Below are 16169 nucleotides of genomic sequence, written 5' to 3'. Positions count from 1 at the left end.
CTGACCGCTTTTGTGAAGTTTGTAACCCAGGATTAACATGTGTATAACAATTGTTACATATTATACTTGTATCAACGGTGGAGGACAAACACTGCTAGTTTTACACAGATAAAAAAACGAATTGATACATTAGATTTATGAAGTTTGAGGAATTCTGTCAGTATGTATAATGGTGTATAGGTGATTTATCAGTAACTGTGGTTTAGCAATGCGGATGGGGTGACACTGCAAAGATCTATAGACAGAATTTGACAGGGCAAAACATTCACTGTTTACTAAGCCTACTAGTTCCATGTCCGCCGGGACCACATTTGCGGCAGTCCCATAATATTTTGAATAAGATGAGAACTACATATAATATATGCTGCCGCTCAGCTTGAGGAACATTTGAGATGGTTCGCAGACTCGAGCTGTCGGCCGGATTCGGATTCTCAGAAATCACTCTCCGTTCATCACTGCGGTGGAACCTTCTCGGCCACGGGGAGTCTGGCACGGACAAGGACATATAGCTGTGGTATCTAGAAGAAAAAACACAAAATTGTTTAATGTTTATGTTGTTATATATGGCTTAGGCAATTTCTGTTTCTTACTATACTATTATTGATTTTTTTGACTTTGATCTATTCTTGGGTCACATGCGTCCTCTTTAAGAATGACTTGTCCTGCTTTTTAAGGAAATCTAAAGTGTCCTCCGAGGTCGCCTAAATGTCCTCCTTTTTGGCAACTCGTCCTCCTATACAGCTAGGGTAACGGAACGAAAGGTCTACTGAAAATCGGCAAAAATGACGTAAAATAGGTATAATACGGACGTTCGGGCTGGTCATTCGGGAGTCGATATGAAAGTGGGTTTTTTTTGTAGTCAACAACAGAAAATTAACGTAAAAAGTTGGTAATTCGATAGTCGAGTCATAGTGATCACCTCTTTTTTTAGTCAGCACAACAAGATTCCCAGGAAATATATCAAAATCCGCTGTTTTCAATTTCGGTCTGCTAACTTTTGCATCGCCTATATAAAGTTCGATATCTGCGTAACTGCTAGAGCGTGAAGTTGCTGTGGAAATTTCAATAAATTCCAGTTCCATTACGGTGGCGTTCTGAAGAAAATGGTTGCGGCTAAATTTTTTTTTCGTTTTGCCCGTCAATTTGAGACCTAATCATTTTCAGAGTGCAGTGCCCCTTTAAGGGTTTCGCTGTAACGAATGCGCTGCTAGGGCGACGTCCGACGCCAATGGGCGGATATATCATTCATCACATTCCAGGATCGTTTGCGCAGTGAGCAGAGATATGTCGTCTGCGGACCAAAGTTGCTTGTACATAACGGTGGATGAACATGAAATTCGCGATGATACAAGCTATCCAGGTATCATAGCCGGTGGCATCGCTGGGCTTATTGTTGGATTAATAGTTGGGTTTATTCTATACGTACTGTGCTGCAGTCGTAAACGATCCATAAACAAGACTAATGTCGTTGTAGCGGATGATAAAAAGGAAAATGCCACAGAAAACAGATTCGTATCGAATAGTTACCCTGCCTTACGAATTGATGACGAAAAATCTCGAATGAAGCCACAACACAGGATTTCCGATGGAGATGAGGAAACTTCAAGCACAAACACGCTACTGGAGTTTTCAGAATTTTTATCCGATGCAACCTGGACTGGAATGATATTGCAACTCGGCAAGAGGCGTCTTAGTGAGATGATCTTACTGCAGTTGTCTTTCTGGGAAGAGAGACACACGTGCCTTTTACAGCAGTTCCGTTGTATTCTGAATGATTTAATATCTCGCAGCGCTATTTCGGAACCGCAGAGTCATGATATATTGACATGTGAAGAGAAAGAGCTGGCCGAATCTTACAGAAACATGACGGACTGTTTTGAAGTTTACCGCAAAGAGTGTTTGGCGTTTGATGAACAATCCTTATTGGAATTTTTTAGTTACATACAAGAGTCGTATGCCACGACAACAAAGTCTATGATATCACAATATCGCAGTAGAGTATATCATTTCTCGGATGTTATCTCGAAAATTGTGCAGCACGATAACACAAGCGGTCACTACCACGACGTTCTTCTTCACCATCTTGACATGGTTGAAGGGTTTTACAGAAAAAATCACGACGAAGTAATTGAATCGTCGAGCTTGATATACAAAAGAGTGGAGTTGATCATCCGGAATTTGGCAATATTTCTGATATCCGAGAACGAAACGGTAAAGTTTTTGATTTCCTGCTACAACTCTTCTCTAGAAAAATTGGTGAGGACAGGACGCATTTCCTCCGGAACGCGCGAACAAATCAGAGAATCGCTCCAGTTTGAATTTCCCATTGAGAGAGACGATTTGCTCAACGCATTATCCACGGTCAATCCAAGTCTAGTGGCTCAATACTCGGAAGATATAATAAAACACGAAAAACAATACAATGAAAACCTTGCTGCAATTCTGCATGCATACGACAACCAAGTGTCATCGGACGGATTTGTGGAACGCTATTTAACCGTCTCCTGTGAAAAAAAGTTGCAGTTGATGGCGATATCGAAAGAATTTGCGGATCATGCATACACAGAAATTTTGATGAACATAGCTAACTTGTCTCGGGAGCAGAAAGCTAAAAGAGCCGACGCCATTCGTGAATTTTGCCAGCGATTAGAGGAAGTGGATGCCCTGAGCGGTTCGGAGGTGGGGCATTTGGAACAAGATTTCGTGAAGAAGTTAGATGTGACGCAAGCCAAATTTATGAACATATGTCAGAGAAATACCGATGAGTTATGGAGGCAGAATGACGATAGGATGATTGCCCATCTTCAGGAAGAGAGTCAGGTAGATGCCGCGATCTTACAAGATTCGGTCTCTGACAACCTAATTTCTTTGGAAAATCTCCTTCAACTACAAATCAATCTTACTGAAATGGATTACCAAGCAGTTCTGCATGAAAGAGAAAGTCTGCTGCTTCTGATTGTGAATGAGATCAATTCATTCAGAACACAGTGGCTGCACACGGTTGAAAATGACGTGGCAACATTTCTGGCTAAGTTACTCTTTAAAATGTCGAGAGATGTTGCCAGCAACACCGTCGACGAAATTTCCGGGGTTCTCGATTACCTATGGAACGAACGGGGTCCTATGAACAAGTTCTCTCATGAAAAGGTTTCCGTGTCGTGCATAAATCTTATCATTGACGTATCACGTGACACAATGAGCAAGGCTGTTTCTGGTAGACTAATCAAGAATCTTATGTCAAAAGAAACTATGGTTGAAGCTGAGAAAAGGTTCATTGCAGAAATCGAAAGGAATTTGGTTCGGGAGATCTCTGCAAAGGATAAAATATCTAATTTCGCAAGTGCAACTCAAGATTATAATGACACAATGCATCAGCGAATCAAGGACCAAACTGACAGCTACTCGGTAGGTTTGTCGATGGTGGAACAGAAGACTCGGGCTTCTCAAACAAAACGGTTGGGTCGACTCAACACAAAAGCGCAAAAGATTTCACAACATAGACCGCCGTCCGGATCAAACCCAAATGACTTGCAGCCCTACTTGGAACAAATTCTACTTGAGAGTCAAGTGAGCCGTGCTTTGGAGAATGTGGAATCGGAAGGCGTTCGTCAAATTTTACTAGAAAGACTTCGATTGGATGGATCTGCAGCAAAGGAATTAGCAGAAGTCTCTACCGATTCAAACATCCGCCTCCTTGTCAACTTCAGTGTTTTGGCTGGTCTGTCGAGAACCGATTTCACAGCATGCATGTCTCATGCGAAGAAATCACACTTCATTGCTGCACCCATTCAGAAAGGTGTTATCCAGAAATTCAACAAGCACTGGAAAGTTGTGTCCAACAAAAGAATTCCATTTTGATTTTGGCGTACCACATATCCTATTTTGCTGTAGTGTAGCCTAATAGTCACTACACTGATTTTACCTGTCAGTGACTACTCTCAATATATATAGCTTTATCAAATATTGCATGTCTTCCCATCATATGTGGCAACTAGTCACAGTAATAAATATATTTCAGTTGTCTCACTCCATGCACTGGGATTTGAAATACAAAAGCTGAATTTAGGTAACTGGCGATCAATGATTAGAGACAGAAAAATCATATTACCTCTTCGGAATCGGGGAGATTTTATTTGTAGCATTTTACTATACATATTCACGAATTTTGACTGCTTCAGGTTAGCTAGTCTTTAGCAATATGAGCAATTGAGCATACATGAGGGAGAGGCACATTCGATAGATACACAAAGAAAATGAGTTATCAAATTCACACGCTACGTCCTGTGCTCACACGGTTTTATTTTTTATTAAATTACTTCAACTTGAAGAATCGTCGCCGCTCACCTGATATATCGGGCAAAACGTACCGAGATTCCAGTAGGGGGCCATGTAACATACGAAACCACCAGGTATCATCATCATCATTGGTTTATTAGCAGTTTTTATCAGTTCAATACACCACAAAAATGCGATACAATGAAAAGATAGGAAGGTGTCGAAGCGACTTGGAGTAGTCTATGGAATCAGACCTTGGCCTAGGCGATGTAAAGAGGAGGCATGTAGGCTACACTGAATGAAAAGTAAAGAAGATAGTGTAGTAAAAAGCAAGCAACAAGCAATGGGGTAGCATGTCATGGAAGGCGATATCGATGGGTCAGTCGTGGTCCGGTAATCTTGTGGATGGACTAGTATTCATTAAGTAGTAATTGCTTGTATTTCGACTTTAATGTGGATGTTCGTCGACTGTCGAATGGTCGTCTGGATACTGTTCCACACATCGGGTCCCGCATATTTGATGGAGCGATGATCTTTTCGGTCGATCATATGATATTTGGACGACGTCGACGCACGTGTGTTGTACTTGTGCGCTTTTGATTCCGAGGTAAAAAAGTCATTGAAATATTCGGGACAACGACCGCAGTGGAACTGATACATAAACTTGGCGATTTCTTGTTTCCGCATATCTTCTATGTTTAGGACACTGGATCTCTTCAGCAGCGACCTGTTGGATGGACAACCAGGCCCCTGTTGGGCCCTAGCTATGATACGGAGTACCTTATGTTGTAGATTTTGCAGTGGCTCGAGTGCAGTTTTACTGGCAGCCCCCCAATAGAGGATGCCATATTGTAACTTCGATTGGATTAAGGATTTAAAGAGTATCAGAAGAACCCAGGATGGCATGAAGCATTTAAGGCTGTAGAACAGGCCGCACTTCGGTGATAATTTAGTGTCTATAGCGACTGAATATGACTCTTCCAGGACATGTCCGAGTCCAGTAAAACCCCGAGATATTTTGCATTATCTGTGTTGGAAACGGGCTGACCACCGATGTTAACGGTTGAAACTTAGTAGTTCCATTCGTGAATGTATATATAATGGAGTATAACCCAGAAATTTTCACAGAAAGACCAGCATTTCGATGTTATCTTCTTTTACTTTTCCTTCAGTGTGCAATGTGCATGCCTCCTCTTTACATCGCCTAGGCCAATGTGGATGTCTGATTCCCAGGGTATTAACTATAAGTAACAAGTAACAAGGTTCCGAGTCACAAGTCAATCGCACTTTTGTAGTTTTGACTCGAGTCAAGTCGAGTCATTTTCAATTCACCACCGAGTCAAGTCCGAGTCCAAGTCGGCGTGCAGAGGTTCGAGTCCGAGTTATGGTATTATGACTCGAGTCCTAGTCCAAGTCATTATGTTGACTGTTCAGTTTCCACATAAAGTCTTGGTAAACCCACTTTTTACAACTCTGTTTGGTGATATCGGATGGTTCGCATTTATAATATACTAATTTTCCTCACTTTTACCTGTTTGTAGTCGGATACCAGTAGTCCAGTACCAGTACCAGTACCGATAGACGAAATCCCAATAGTGTGGTTCCTTATTATTTACTATTCTTCGAAATTGCAATGAAATGTCGGTCTTGGTCGTCTAAGTCTCGAGTCATATGACTTGGTTCGAGTCATGTGCAATGACTCGAGTCAATACCAGAGTTGGATCAATAACAATAATCCAGTTCAATTACAATTACAATTACTCCCTTGCATGTTTCAATTACATTACAATTACAATTACTCAATGCTAAAAATATCAAATTACAATTACAATTACTGTTAAACATGTAATTGATTCGGTAGAAATGTGTTCTTTGACAACCGTAGCGACATAATTAGCAACAATCTCAAGCTATTCAGTATTCATGTTTCATTCATGTTACGTAGAATACCCGTTAACTAAAAAACTCGAACGTATTCGAACTATTCCTAATCATGAGTACTGAAAATACTACAAATACAGAAAAATGTTTCAAGCGACTGTTAACAACCAAAAGTTTGAGCGACTAACAGCGAGGCCACAGGACTGTCAATGAAATGTAATCAAACGATTAGGCTACACAGAGCTGATAAGGATAATGAAATATAGGCTAATTGGTAAGGCGTCAGCGATAAGGATGATATACCGATAAGATATGTGAAAAATTAAAATAAGTGCACAAGGAAAGAACCTCCTGATAACTACGAATTACAACATTTTGGTTCGTATTTACATTTTCACTTACTCGGAAACTGTTAGATTGCATTTGATGAACATTTATAGGGTGCGAAATTTTCTGGCCCCATTATATTTGGCCAAGATTGGAGATAAGATTGGGATAACATCTCAACAAATGCGTGGTCAGGTTTGATGAAGCCTTGTTTAGAAACTTGAATTCATTTTTGTAATTGTTGCAGCAAGCCTCGGTACTGGTCAGAGATTTAAAATAAAACTCTGACCGTGGTGTAGGAAATGGTTCAGCACAGATTTCAGAAGAGTTTATTTGCTGTTCATCCATTTTTGAATTATTAAGATTTAGTTTAGCCCACTGGTTCTCTAACTTTTCTAGACACGCCGCACTTTATGACATTGAAATATTTCGTGCCCCCTTCACACAATGAAACCAGAATGTTAGCAATCCTTACAGATAGTTTTATGGTATGGAAGGTTAATGACTGTTGATGATAAAATTCAACAACAATTACATGAAAAAAAAGTAATTAGGTACATTCAGCTCAATTACTAATTACAATTGATCCAACTCTGGTCAATACACAGGTTGAGTCAAGTCCCAGCAAACACCCGATATCCCGTGGAGTTACTGGTATGTCCACAATTGTTCCCACTCGTCCCACCTCCCACCCTCAGTTACGGAGGACTTGCTCAGTATGCCCAACATTGGACGTCAATTTATGTAACTCCAGGTGACTACCAGACGAAGTGAATTTTAGAATGCTCCTGTGCCAGTCACTAATGACCATTCCAGTGGATGTCATAATGGCATGATGCCTGGATGCCACCTACACAGGAGTTCGTCAGAATGTCCCTACTTGGAAATCGTTTCTATGAATTCAAGTGTGCATTGTGCACTCAATGCAAAATAGTTTTCTGAATACACTCATGAATGTCATGATACATTTCACCATTTGTAATCTATCGGAGTGAATACGAGAATGTTGATTGATGATATGGCGATGACTTTCTATAGCGCGGAACTTCAGAAGCCCGGCTATCGATGATCGCGGTCGCACATATTATGTTCGATGTAGAGACATACAACTATTTTATTGTGATATTACTGGATCGTAATGTCCACATCAAGGCAAAATATATTATTTCAAATATGCCGTATACCCAATGCATGTGAAATCTTCCGACATGAAAACTTGACAACCGTTATAACGGTATGGTGATGACTATTCCAATCACGGAACTATACTCAGTCTGCCCGGCTATTATCGATAATTAAGGCCGCACTGCGCAAGAGGCCAGCGATAATGCATATATGAGGCATTCCGATACCTGTCGAGTGTCGAGTCTCGAGTGTCGAGCCGAGCACGCCTGTTGCTTGAAATTCATTCAACCATAAAACCAAAAGACTCCGTTCTTCTGTCTGGCGAGCATTCGCGCGTGATTCGATTTGAATTTGAAAGAACAGGTTTTGTAGTAATGGCGGAGTGACGGATTTATCACAGGAATGGTTTAGTTTAGAATAGGATACTTAACGGCGTGGATGGATTGTGCTTGCTATTGATTATTATTGATATTGTCGCTGTCATGAGTACTGGAAAGGCAGAGATCACGGAAGCTTGGTATTTGAGTGATATATTTATTTAACAGCAACAGCCTCGGTCATCATTAACTGCGATAACCGTAATGAATTTCACTATGATTCTAGTGGCACGTCTGCACCGCGGTTTATCATGTACGAACGAAACTAATCGACCCGCTGCTAATCGTAAACTTATGCAGTACTTGTAATACTAGCGATGAGCATGATCATGATAATATTTAATTATAGGCCCTGTGGATATAATGCTGTATCAGCTGTACCAGCTGTATCAGCTGTATCAGCTGTATCACCCTGTGGATATAAAGCTGTATCAGCTGTATCAGCTGTATCATCCTGTGGATATAAAGCTGTATCAGCTGTATCACCCTGTGGATATAAAGCTGTATCAGCTGTATCACTCTGTGGATATAAAGCTGTATCAGCTGTATCACCCTGTGGATATAAAAGCTGCCGTATCACCCTGTGGACATGAAGCTGTAGCCTATCAGCTGTATCACAGCTGTATCCCGATCTTATAGGCCGATTTTATCATGAATTATTGAAAATTTTTGTGCTCAACCCTGGCTCACTAAACAGTACAACAATAATTTTGTGGCAAAAGCGAACAAGGTGATGGGGGACGGTTTATCACCCTATAGGAGCCCAAGATTCAAGGTTTTTGGGGGAGCCTGACGAAGTGCTGTTTTGTTCCTGCCAACGGGTATACACACCCGGAGATGTTTAATTAATTAACACTCGTGGGGTCCTACCTTTTTAAACAAACCTCATTCACATTAGATTACGTGAGCAGGGAGACGTTAAAAAAATTGATAGCAATCTATATGCAATGCCCGATCATATATTGACCGACTCAATCATGAAATATAGAAATTTCTCTTTCTTCGCGCGTGTAGGCGAGAAGAGCTGACTCAATAAATGTGTGACAGCCTACTAGACTATTTCGCGCATCCCAGACATAGTATAGACCTAATACTAATTGCAAAGTGATACCTGGGTGAATCTCGGTACGGTTTGTCTAAAATATGGGAGCAGCGATGATTCTCAAAGTTAAAGTAATTAAAAAAATAATAATAAAAAAATCAAGAATTGTTTGAACACAAGACAGAGACACCGATTCCATACAGGTAGAGTGATACAGTTGATAGCACTGTGTTACAGCTGATAGCTGATACAGCTTTATATCGACAGGGTGATACAGCTGATACAGCTTTATATCCACAGGGTCATACAGCTGATACAGCTGATACAGCTTTATATCCACAGGGTGATACAGCTGATACAGCTTTATATCCACAGAGTGATACAGCTGATACAGCTGATACAGCTGGTACAGCTGATACAGCTTTATATCCACAGGGCCTTAATTATATGTAATCATTGAAGTTCGATTTGCAGCACAGTGGGTTTCATGTTGTTGTAATATCCAACTTACTGTTTGATGTGTACGGTATATACTATGAAAAGTTTGACATGAATTTCCAAAGACTGCAAGATCCATGCAGCAAACCATGCAGCATTGATGAATGTATTATAGCCAGTGGTTAGGTTTATATAGCTACAGAATTTGAAAGTGTATTATAGGATGTTCCTTTACGGAATGTGAGATTGCTGAATTTGTGGCTGAAAACTATAGTTGCGCCTATGCTAATGAATATTAGCATCCCATTGACTGGCATATGTATATTATGGTATTTGTCGTAATTTTGTGTTGTGTCCACAACAACATTAAAACCATTGATACTAGTCGAGGCTTTCGGTGAACATGTCAAAATGTATGGCTTTATTATTAGTTTAATGTTAGGGTATTCTAGGAACAATCATTATAGTTAACCCAACTTTAACCTCAGCCTAATTTAATGATACCCCAACGCTAAACCAATTATAAACTACATGGATTTTAACATGTTCATGGGGAAGACGGGTTGTCGCAATGTCGGCAATGTCGCCGTGCAACATACTTAAACTGCTTACTTATAACTTGCAATATAACGATAACTTATAATTTATATACATATAACTTAGCTATACTATATCTTGAAATCCCTGGTAAGAAATAGTAGTCGCAAAAATTATAGTCGCATTTAGCTCATTGGATATCTTGCACGTTCCTCGTCATATATTATGAAAGTTTAAAATTGGTGAAAGTAGATAATTATTCCATTTGAATTTTCACTTCTTCTGGGACCTTGAGTTGACATTGATCTTTAGATATTTCGCCCATTACCTTCCAATAAGTAGGCCTATATTGCACGGAGACATTGAGCCAACATTCACAAAATATATTAACATTGCCTACATTACAGCGACATTCACAAAGTAGATGGGCCCTAGGGAAGACTGATTGCTTTGCTGATAGTCATGTTGTCGTGAATAAGAAAGCACACTATTGACCCTTATTATCAATGGATTCTTCATGCGGATGAGGCAGGGGCATACCTGGGTCTGCGTATACAACATTGCTTCATTTTTAGCAGGAGTCTAAATATGGAACAGGCAATGTTATATAGTACTTTTCAACTTTGGAGCAACGCATCGCAGTCGTGCATTGTCCATGGATTAAGAAGTTGAATCATGTAAGTTGGAGTGATGATTTATGATTGTTCATGTTCCTTAATCAGCGATTTATTAGCCCAAAAAAAGTGTCATAAATGATGCGCAAATAGACTCTGTGACGGTGGTTCCCGATCAGGATTTTGCCAGTGGTGCTCAAAATTGCTGCATGATATTTTGATATTATATCGATGTTTCGTTGAATCCAAGTGTGCCATAATTCACAGTGACGCTGATCTGGTATGCATGATTTCTATAAATATCTCAGCTTGGCCGCATCACTTCTGTTCTGATTATAGTAGGGCTTGGCAAAATCAAGCACCTGAGTGAAGAGTGATTGATTCTGAATCTGGTGTTAAGTGTCAAGTATTCGATAATCACTCATCATGTTATGCTCATAACAGTATAGTATTATGGAAGGTTGAAAACGTATCTTTTATGTTTTCACTAAGAGCATACAATGATGCCATGCAAGTTTTACATCAGACTAAATTACAGATAATTTGGTGTATTTTCGACCGATACCTATTTCATTGCACTTTGTGACTATGCATCATTGGGTTAATCAGGACTTCACAGATATGTCATTTCCACTAAAGTGACTAGCTTTGTACTACGTATTTTGTATGCTACTTCCACATTGGAAAATGGTATCAAAAATTATAAGTTTATTGATAACTGTACTCTTGGTGGCAAAGAGCGTATAATTTCAGAAGGCCTACTTGAAAAGTCATCTACTTCGCTTGAATCAATAGAATTAATGGTGACCAGTGAACTCGGCCCATGACGAATTCGGCCCATTGAACTCGGCCTTAGGTGAACTGGGCCCATGATGACTTTGTCAATACAAATTATTATAAATGTCGTGAATTGTATTATTAATTGAAGGCAATGGCGATTGACGAATTGGTGGTGGTGGATATGTCGTGTGAATGTTATTCCCTCTGGGGGGACGGTATCGCATGTCGGATGTATAAAATGTTCTATTAGGCGTACGGAGCTGTATAATGTTGAAGAAGAGTGCAGAACGTCAAGGATCAGATCGCACATGGTGAATTCGGTGTATCCCAAGATTAGGGTTGGAGGGGCTTAGGTTTAGGCCGAGTTCACCGAAGGCCGAGTTCAATGGGCCGAATTCACCATGGCCCGAGTTCACTGGTAATTGAATTAATACTCGATTTAGATTCGAGTACTCATGTGCCAAGCTTGTACCCCATTGTTTTTGTTTTTTAACAAGATGTTATGGATACCTGCCTTGAGTTCTTGACAAATGCCTTCACTAAACCTACTCTAATCATGTAAAATTTCTAGATCGACAATGTCTTCAATTGATGGCAACAACGTCAAGCAGGCTGTACAAAGAATGCCTTCTAGAACTACTGCCACCTAGAACAAGCATTGCTTTTACTCTACAAAATTGGTGCTGCGCCATGCTCGGGAAAAACTCAGAAAGCAATCGAAGGTAAAAACGTTGAACACACTATATGGAAACCAGAGGTGGTCACTGGTCACAGTAATCATCTTTTGTACTGAAGTTGAAGTAATGTCATGAATTTATTATACACACGTAGATGTAACAAGTTACAAGGTGTGTCAAATCTATTTGAAATGGAAGTCGAGAATGAAGTTCTGAAATATGCTCTAGTAATTACTTTTGAAAAGTAGATTTGGTCGATGTGTTGCATACGATTGCCCGACATATGAGCATGCGACACAATGGAAAACGACAGTTAAGCATGGAACACTTTAGCATGCGTCACTTCAGTATGTGACTTCATAACCCCAAAACTAACCCTAACCCAAACATAACACTGAAATTAACCGCTATATATCCCGACCCCCAGCCCTACCCTAACCCAAGCTTAAATTCAACCCTAATCCGTAATTTAACTCGCATGCTCATGTGTCGCTTGCCCGTATGTCCACAGACCGTTGCATACTCAATAGTTGGTGGGTGATCAAAGTAATCATTGTTTGCAATTGAGTAGAAGTAGTAGCAACGCTGTTAACATCTACTCCAGTAGAATTAGCGATTCACAAGGCTTGTAAAAATCACTTTAAAGAAACAGGAAAGTTCTGAAAAGTAGGCCTATACAAGTTGTATATAAGAAGTTTCAAAAACTATATTTATTGGAGGTATTACATACTCTTAGCGAGTTGTTATTAGGGCTAGGCAAAATCGAGTACCCGGGTGATTCGATGCTGAATCGAGTATTTAGCTTCGATTCGATTATCTCATTATGACGTCACAACATTATGAATGATGACAAGTTGTATGCAACTTCAAAGACAAAATTTCCAGTTCTACATCACATCGAAGATTGTTTGGTGAATTTTCGATTATATCTAGCTCATTGTACTATGTGACAACACATGTGTCATTTACACGAACGTGCGTAGCTATGTCCTACATGTTTCGTATTCTGCGATTCGACCAATCACGGTGTGGTGAATTCTTGTGCGCAATTGTCTCGTCCTTTACATTTAGTTAAATCAATTATTACTTGATTACCTGTCTTTTCCTCTATATATTGTCTCGCTCCTAATTTGTAATTTCTTGGTACGTTATAGTTACTGGCCTAGCTGTGTTGCGTATAGTGCTCGTTTTCAGTTAATAAAAGCCTTGGTTACTCTGTGAAATAAAGGTTTCAAGGCCTCACAGTGATATATAGAATCGAAATTCCAATTCTAGGTAAAGTATTATATAGTTTCGAATACTGAAAATATATACTTTCCTGAGAATTAGAATTTCGATTCTATATTTGTACTCGAAACTTACTTTCTCTTACTCGACTCGAATCATTGGAATTGATACTCAATTCAGATTCAAGTACTCAAATCATTGTGGCCAGCCCTAGTTATTGTAGGTGGTCACTTCCAAACAAAGATGGTCAGAGTAGTCGTAGTTAGTACTTAAGTATCAATAGCGATTTACAAGACATCAAACTACCTTTCAAGTATAAGTAAAAAGTGAAGTTTGAAAAAGTAGGCTACTGGGGTGAGTAGTTTCAAAAAGTGGACTGGACATAGTCGTAATGTTGAGACTTATTGCATGTAGTCGTAGCAGGGTTGTAATGACTCGCGTCATGACTCGACTCGTGTCACGATTTTCTGATGACTTGACTTGACTCGACTCGAGTCATTTTCGAAAAATTCGGAAATGACTTGACTCGACTCGAGTCAATCTGTGTATTGACTCGACTTGGACTCGAGTCATTGCGCATGACTCGAACCAAGTCATATGACTCGAGACGGTCGAGACCAACATTTCATTGCAATTTCGAAGTATAGTTAAGTGACCACATTATTGGGAATTCGTCTATTGGTACTTGTATTCAAAAATCCAACCAGAAACTGCTAAAAGTGAGGAAAATTAGGAGGCTATATTATGAATGAGAACCATTCAATATCACCAAACAGCGGTATAAAAAGTGGGTTAACAAGGCTTTAACTAGAAACTAAGCGGTCAACACAATGACTTGGACTTGACTCGGTGGTGAATTGAAAATGACTCGACCTGACTCGAGTCAAAACTATAAAATTGAGATTGACTTGTGACTCGGCTACAACCCTAAGTCGTAGGTGCATGCTTCTGAACAGAGATGGTCAAAAACGTAGTTGTTTTCAGCACTCAAGTAGAAGTATTTGTTGTGTCATCAATGGAGTAGAAGTGGTAATAACGCCATGTATTTCCACTCTGGTACAAGCATTGATTAACAAGGCTTGTCCAAACCAAATTATGTGAAAGTATAATTTCTGAAAAGTACTCAAGTATGTACTTTAGATGTTTCGAGGGTTGTAACCAAGTCACAAGTCAATCTCACTTATATAGTTTTGACTCGAGTCAAGTCGAGTCATTTTCAATTCACCACCGAGTCAAGTCCAAGTCAACGAGTATAAGGCCGAGTCCGAGTCATGGTGTTATGACTCAAGTTCAAGCCATTGCGTTGACTGCTCAGTTTCCAGTTGAATTCTCGTTTAATCTACGTTTTATAACTCTGTTCGGTGATATCAACGGTTCACATTTATAATATAGGCTACTGATTTTTCTCACCTTTAACGGTTTCTGGTCGCATTTTCAAGTACCGCTACCATTAGACGAAATACCAATAGTGTGGTTACTTTACTATTTTTCGAAATTACAAGGTAATATCGGTCTTGGCCGTCTGAGTCTCGATTCATATGACTTGGTCCGAGTCATTACATAGATTGACTCGAGTCGAGTCATTTCCGAATTTTGAGAAAATGACTGAGTCATCAGAAAATCGTAACCCGACTCATTACAATTACAGCCCTGGGTGTTTCCACAAGTTGATTTGATTGGCTGGTTGCATACTCCGTATCGCTAGTTCAGAAGCTCTCCACACTCAAGTAGACGCAGTGTTAGTCATAATATCGTCATAAATTTTCACTCAAGTACAAATAGAAGTAGCGATTTACAAGACATATTACAATGAATGCAAGTGGAAATATATAATGAAGTTCTGATACATATTTCATGTGCTATGAAGAGTGGATCTACATACGATTTGCTGACATTGTTTTCTGTGCTTCAGGCAAAACAAGGACTGAGAAGAAACCTGTTGTTGTAACCAAAGTTTATTGCCAAAGACGAATACGCGCTCGCGCTCGTAACATGATGCGGTGCAGCCGATGCATCGTTTTACGTCTTGCAATGGTAGTTTCTACTTATGATTGCTTATGTCTGTTTTTAATTGTCTTAGCAATTGTCCTTTGTCAAATTCCTCTGACACGTTTCTTTCAAATTTGTCGTATGCACTTCAATTGGAATGTTTGTCATGTTAGTTAGTTAGAACTAGCTGATATTTCCAAAATTCATGTGACACATTTATTTCATATATTTGTAATTTTGTGATCGAATTTTCACTTAATCCTCACCTTTGTTAAATAATAAGAGTTCCTTAATTATTGTTTTACTTGTAATTTGCAAGTGTCGTTTTCCAGTAACCCAATATAAACTGTTTGTGAGCTTATATGATGTTGGATTCCATGTAGTTGGAGCAGGTATCGAAGTGGAGGAGGTAAACATGGAGATCATGAAGTATTTCACAGGGAGTCCTGAGATGGTAATCCTGAGGACTTGAACAGGGGCGAATAACACGTCCACAGTACGTGGACTGGCGTCCATAGGGAGTGGCGTCAAGTCCACAGTACGTGGACTGGCGTCCATAGGGAGTGGCGTCACGTCCACAGTATGTGGACTGGCGTCCATAGGGAGTGGCGTCACGTCCACAGTACGTCAGCCGCGTCCATAGGGAACCACGTGACGTCCAGGCTAGGTCAGCCGCGTCCATGAGGAGTCGTTTCATGTCCACAACACGTCATTGCGGACGTACTCAGGGGGCAGACAGGACGTCTCTAGTTGTCGACAAACCCACTCCAGGGAGGTGACGGCCGTAAGTTACCGGACGTCCTGCCGGCAATTCCACCGGAAGTCAACTGGACATCGAGTGTTTGCTGGGGTCTAGTCGAGTCTCATTTCCGTATTTTTT

At 40.1% G+C, this 16169-nt stretch overlaps 1 protein-coding gene and 1 long non-coding RNA gene across 2 annotated transcripts; both read left to right on the top strand.

Annotated features, from left to right (window-relative positions):
• Positions 1–1239: 1239 nt before the first annotated feature.
• On the top strand, positions 1240–4026 carry LOC145442297 (uncharacterized). The gene has a single exon (XM_080320191.1). The coding sequence runs from the start codon at positions 1285–1287 to the stop codon at positions 3856–3858; it is 2574 nt and encodes an 857-aa protein (XP_080176317.1). The 5' UTR covers positions 1240–1284; the 3' UTR covers positions 3859–4026.
• Positions 4027–9472: 5446 nt separating this feature from the next.
• On the top strand, positions 9473–15841 carry LOC145443290 (uncharacterized). Its single transcript, XR_013916379.1, has 3 exons — positions 9473–10679; positions 11968–12118; positions 15213–15841. It is a non-coding gene; the product is annotated as an uncharacterized LOC145443290 (long non-coding RNA).
• The last annotated feature ends 328 nt before the right edge of the window (positions 15842–16169 follow it).

The sequence above is a fragment of the Botryllus schlosseri genome, chromosome 7, assembly GCF_051294905.1.
Source record: "Botryllus schlosseri isolate E-star chromosome 7, Bs_hap1, whole genome shotgun sequence".
Classification (NCBI taxonomy): domain Eukaryota; kingdom Metazoa; phylum Chordata; class Ascidiacea; order Stolidobranchia; family Styelidae; genus Botryllus; species Botryllus schlosseri.
Note: the sequence above shows the minus strand (reverse complement) of the source record. Positions and strands in the feature narration are given on the sequence as shown.

Coding starts and splice junctions, on each gene's coding strand:
- LOC145442297 (XM_080320191.1), top strand. CDS start 1,285: ATGTCGTCTGCGGACCAAAGTTGCTTGTACATAACGGTGGATGAACAT.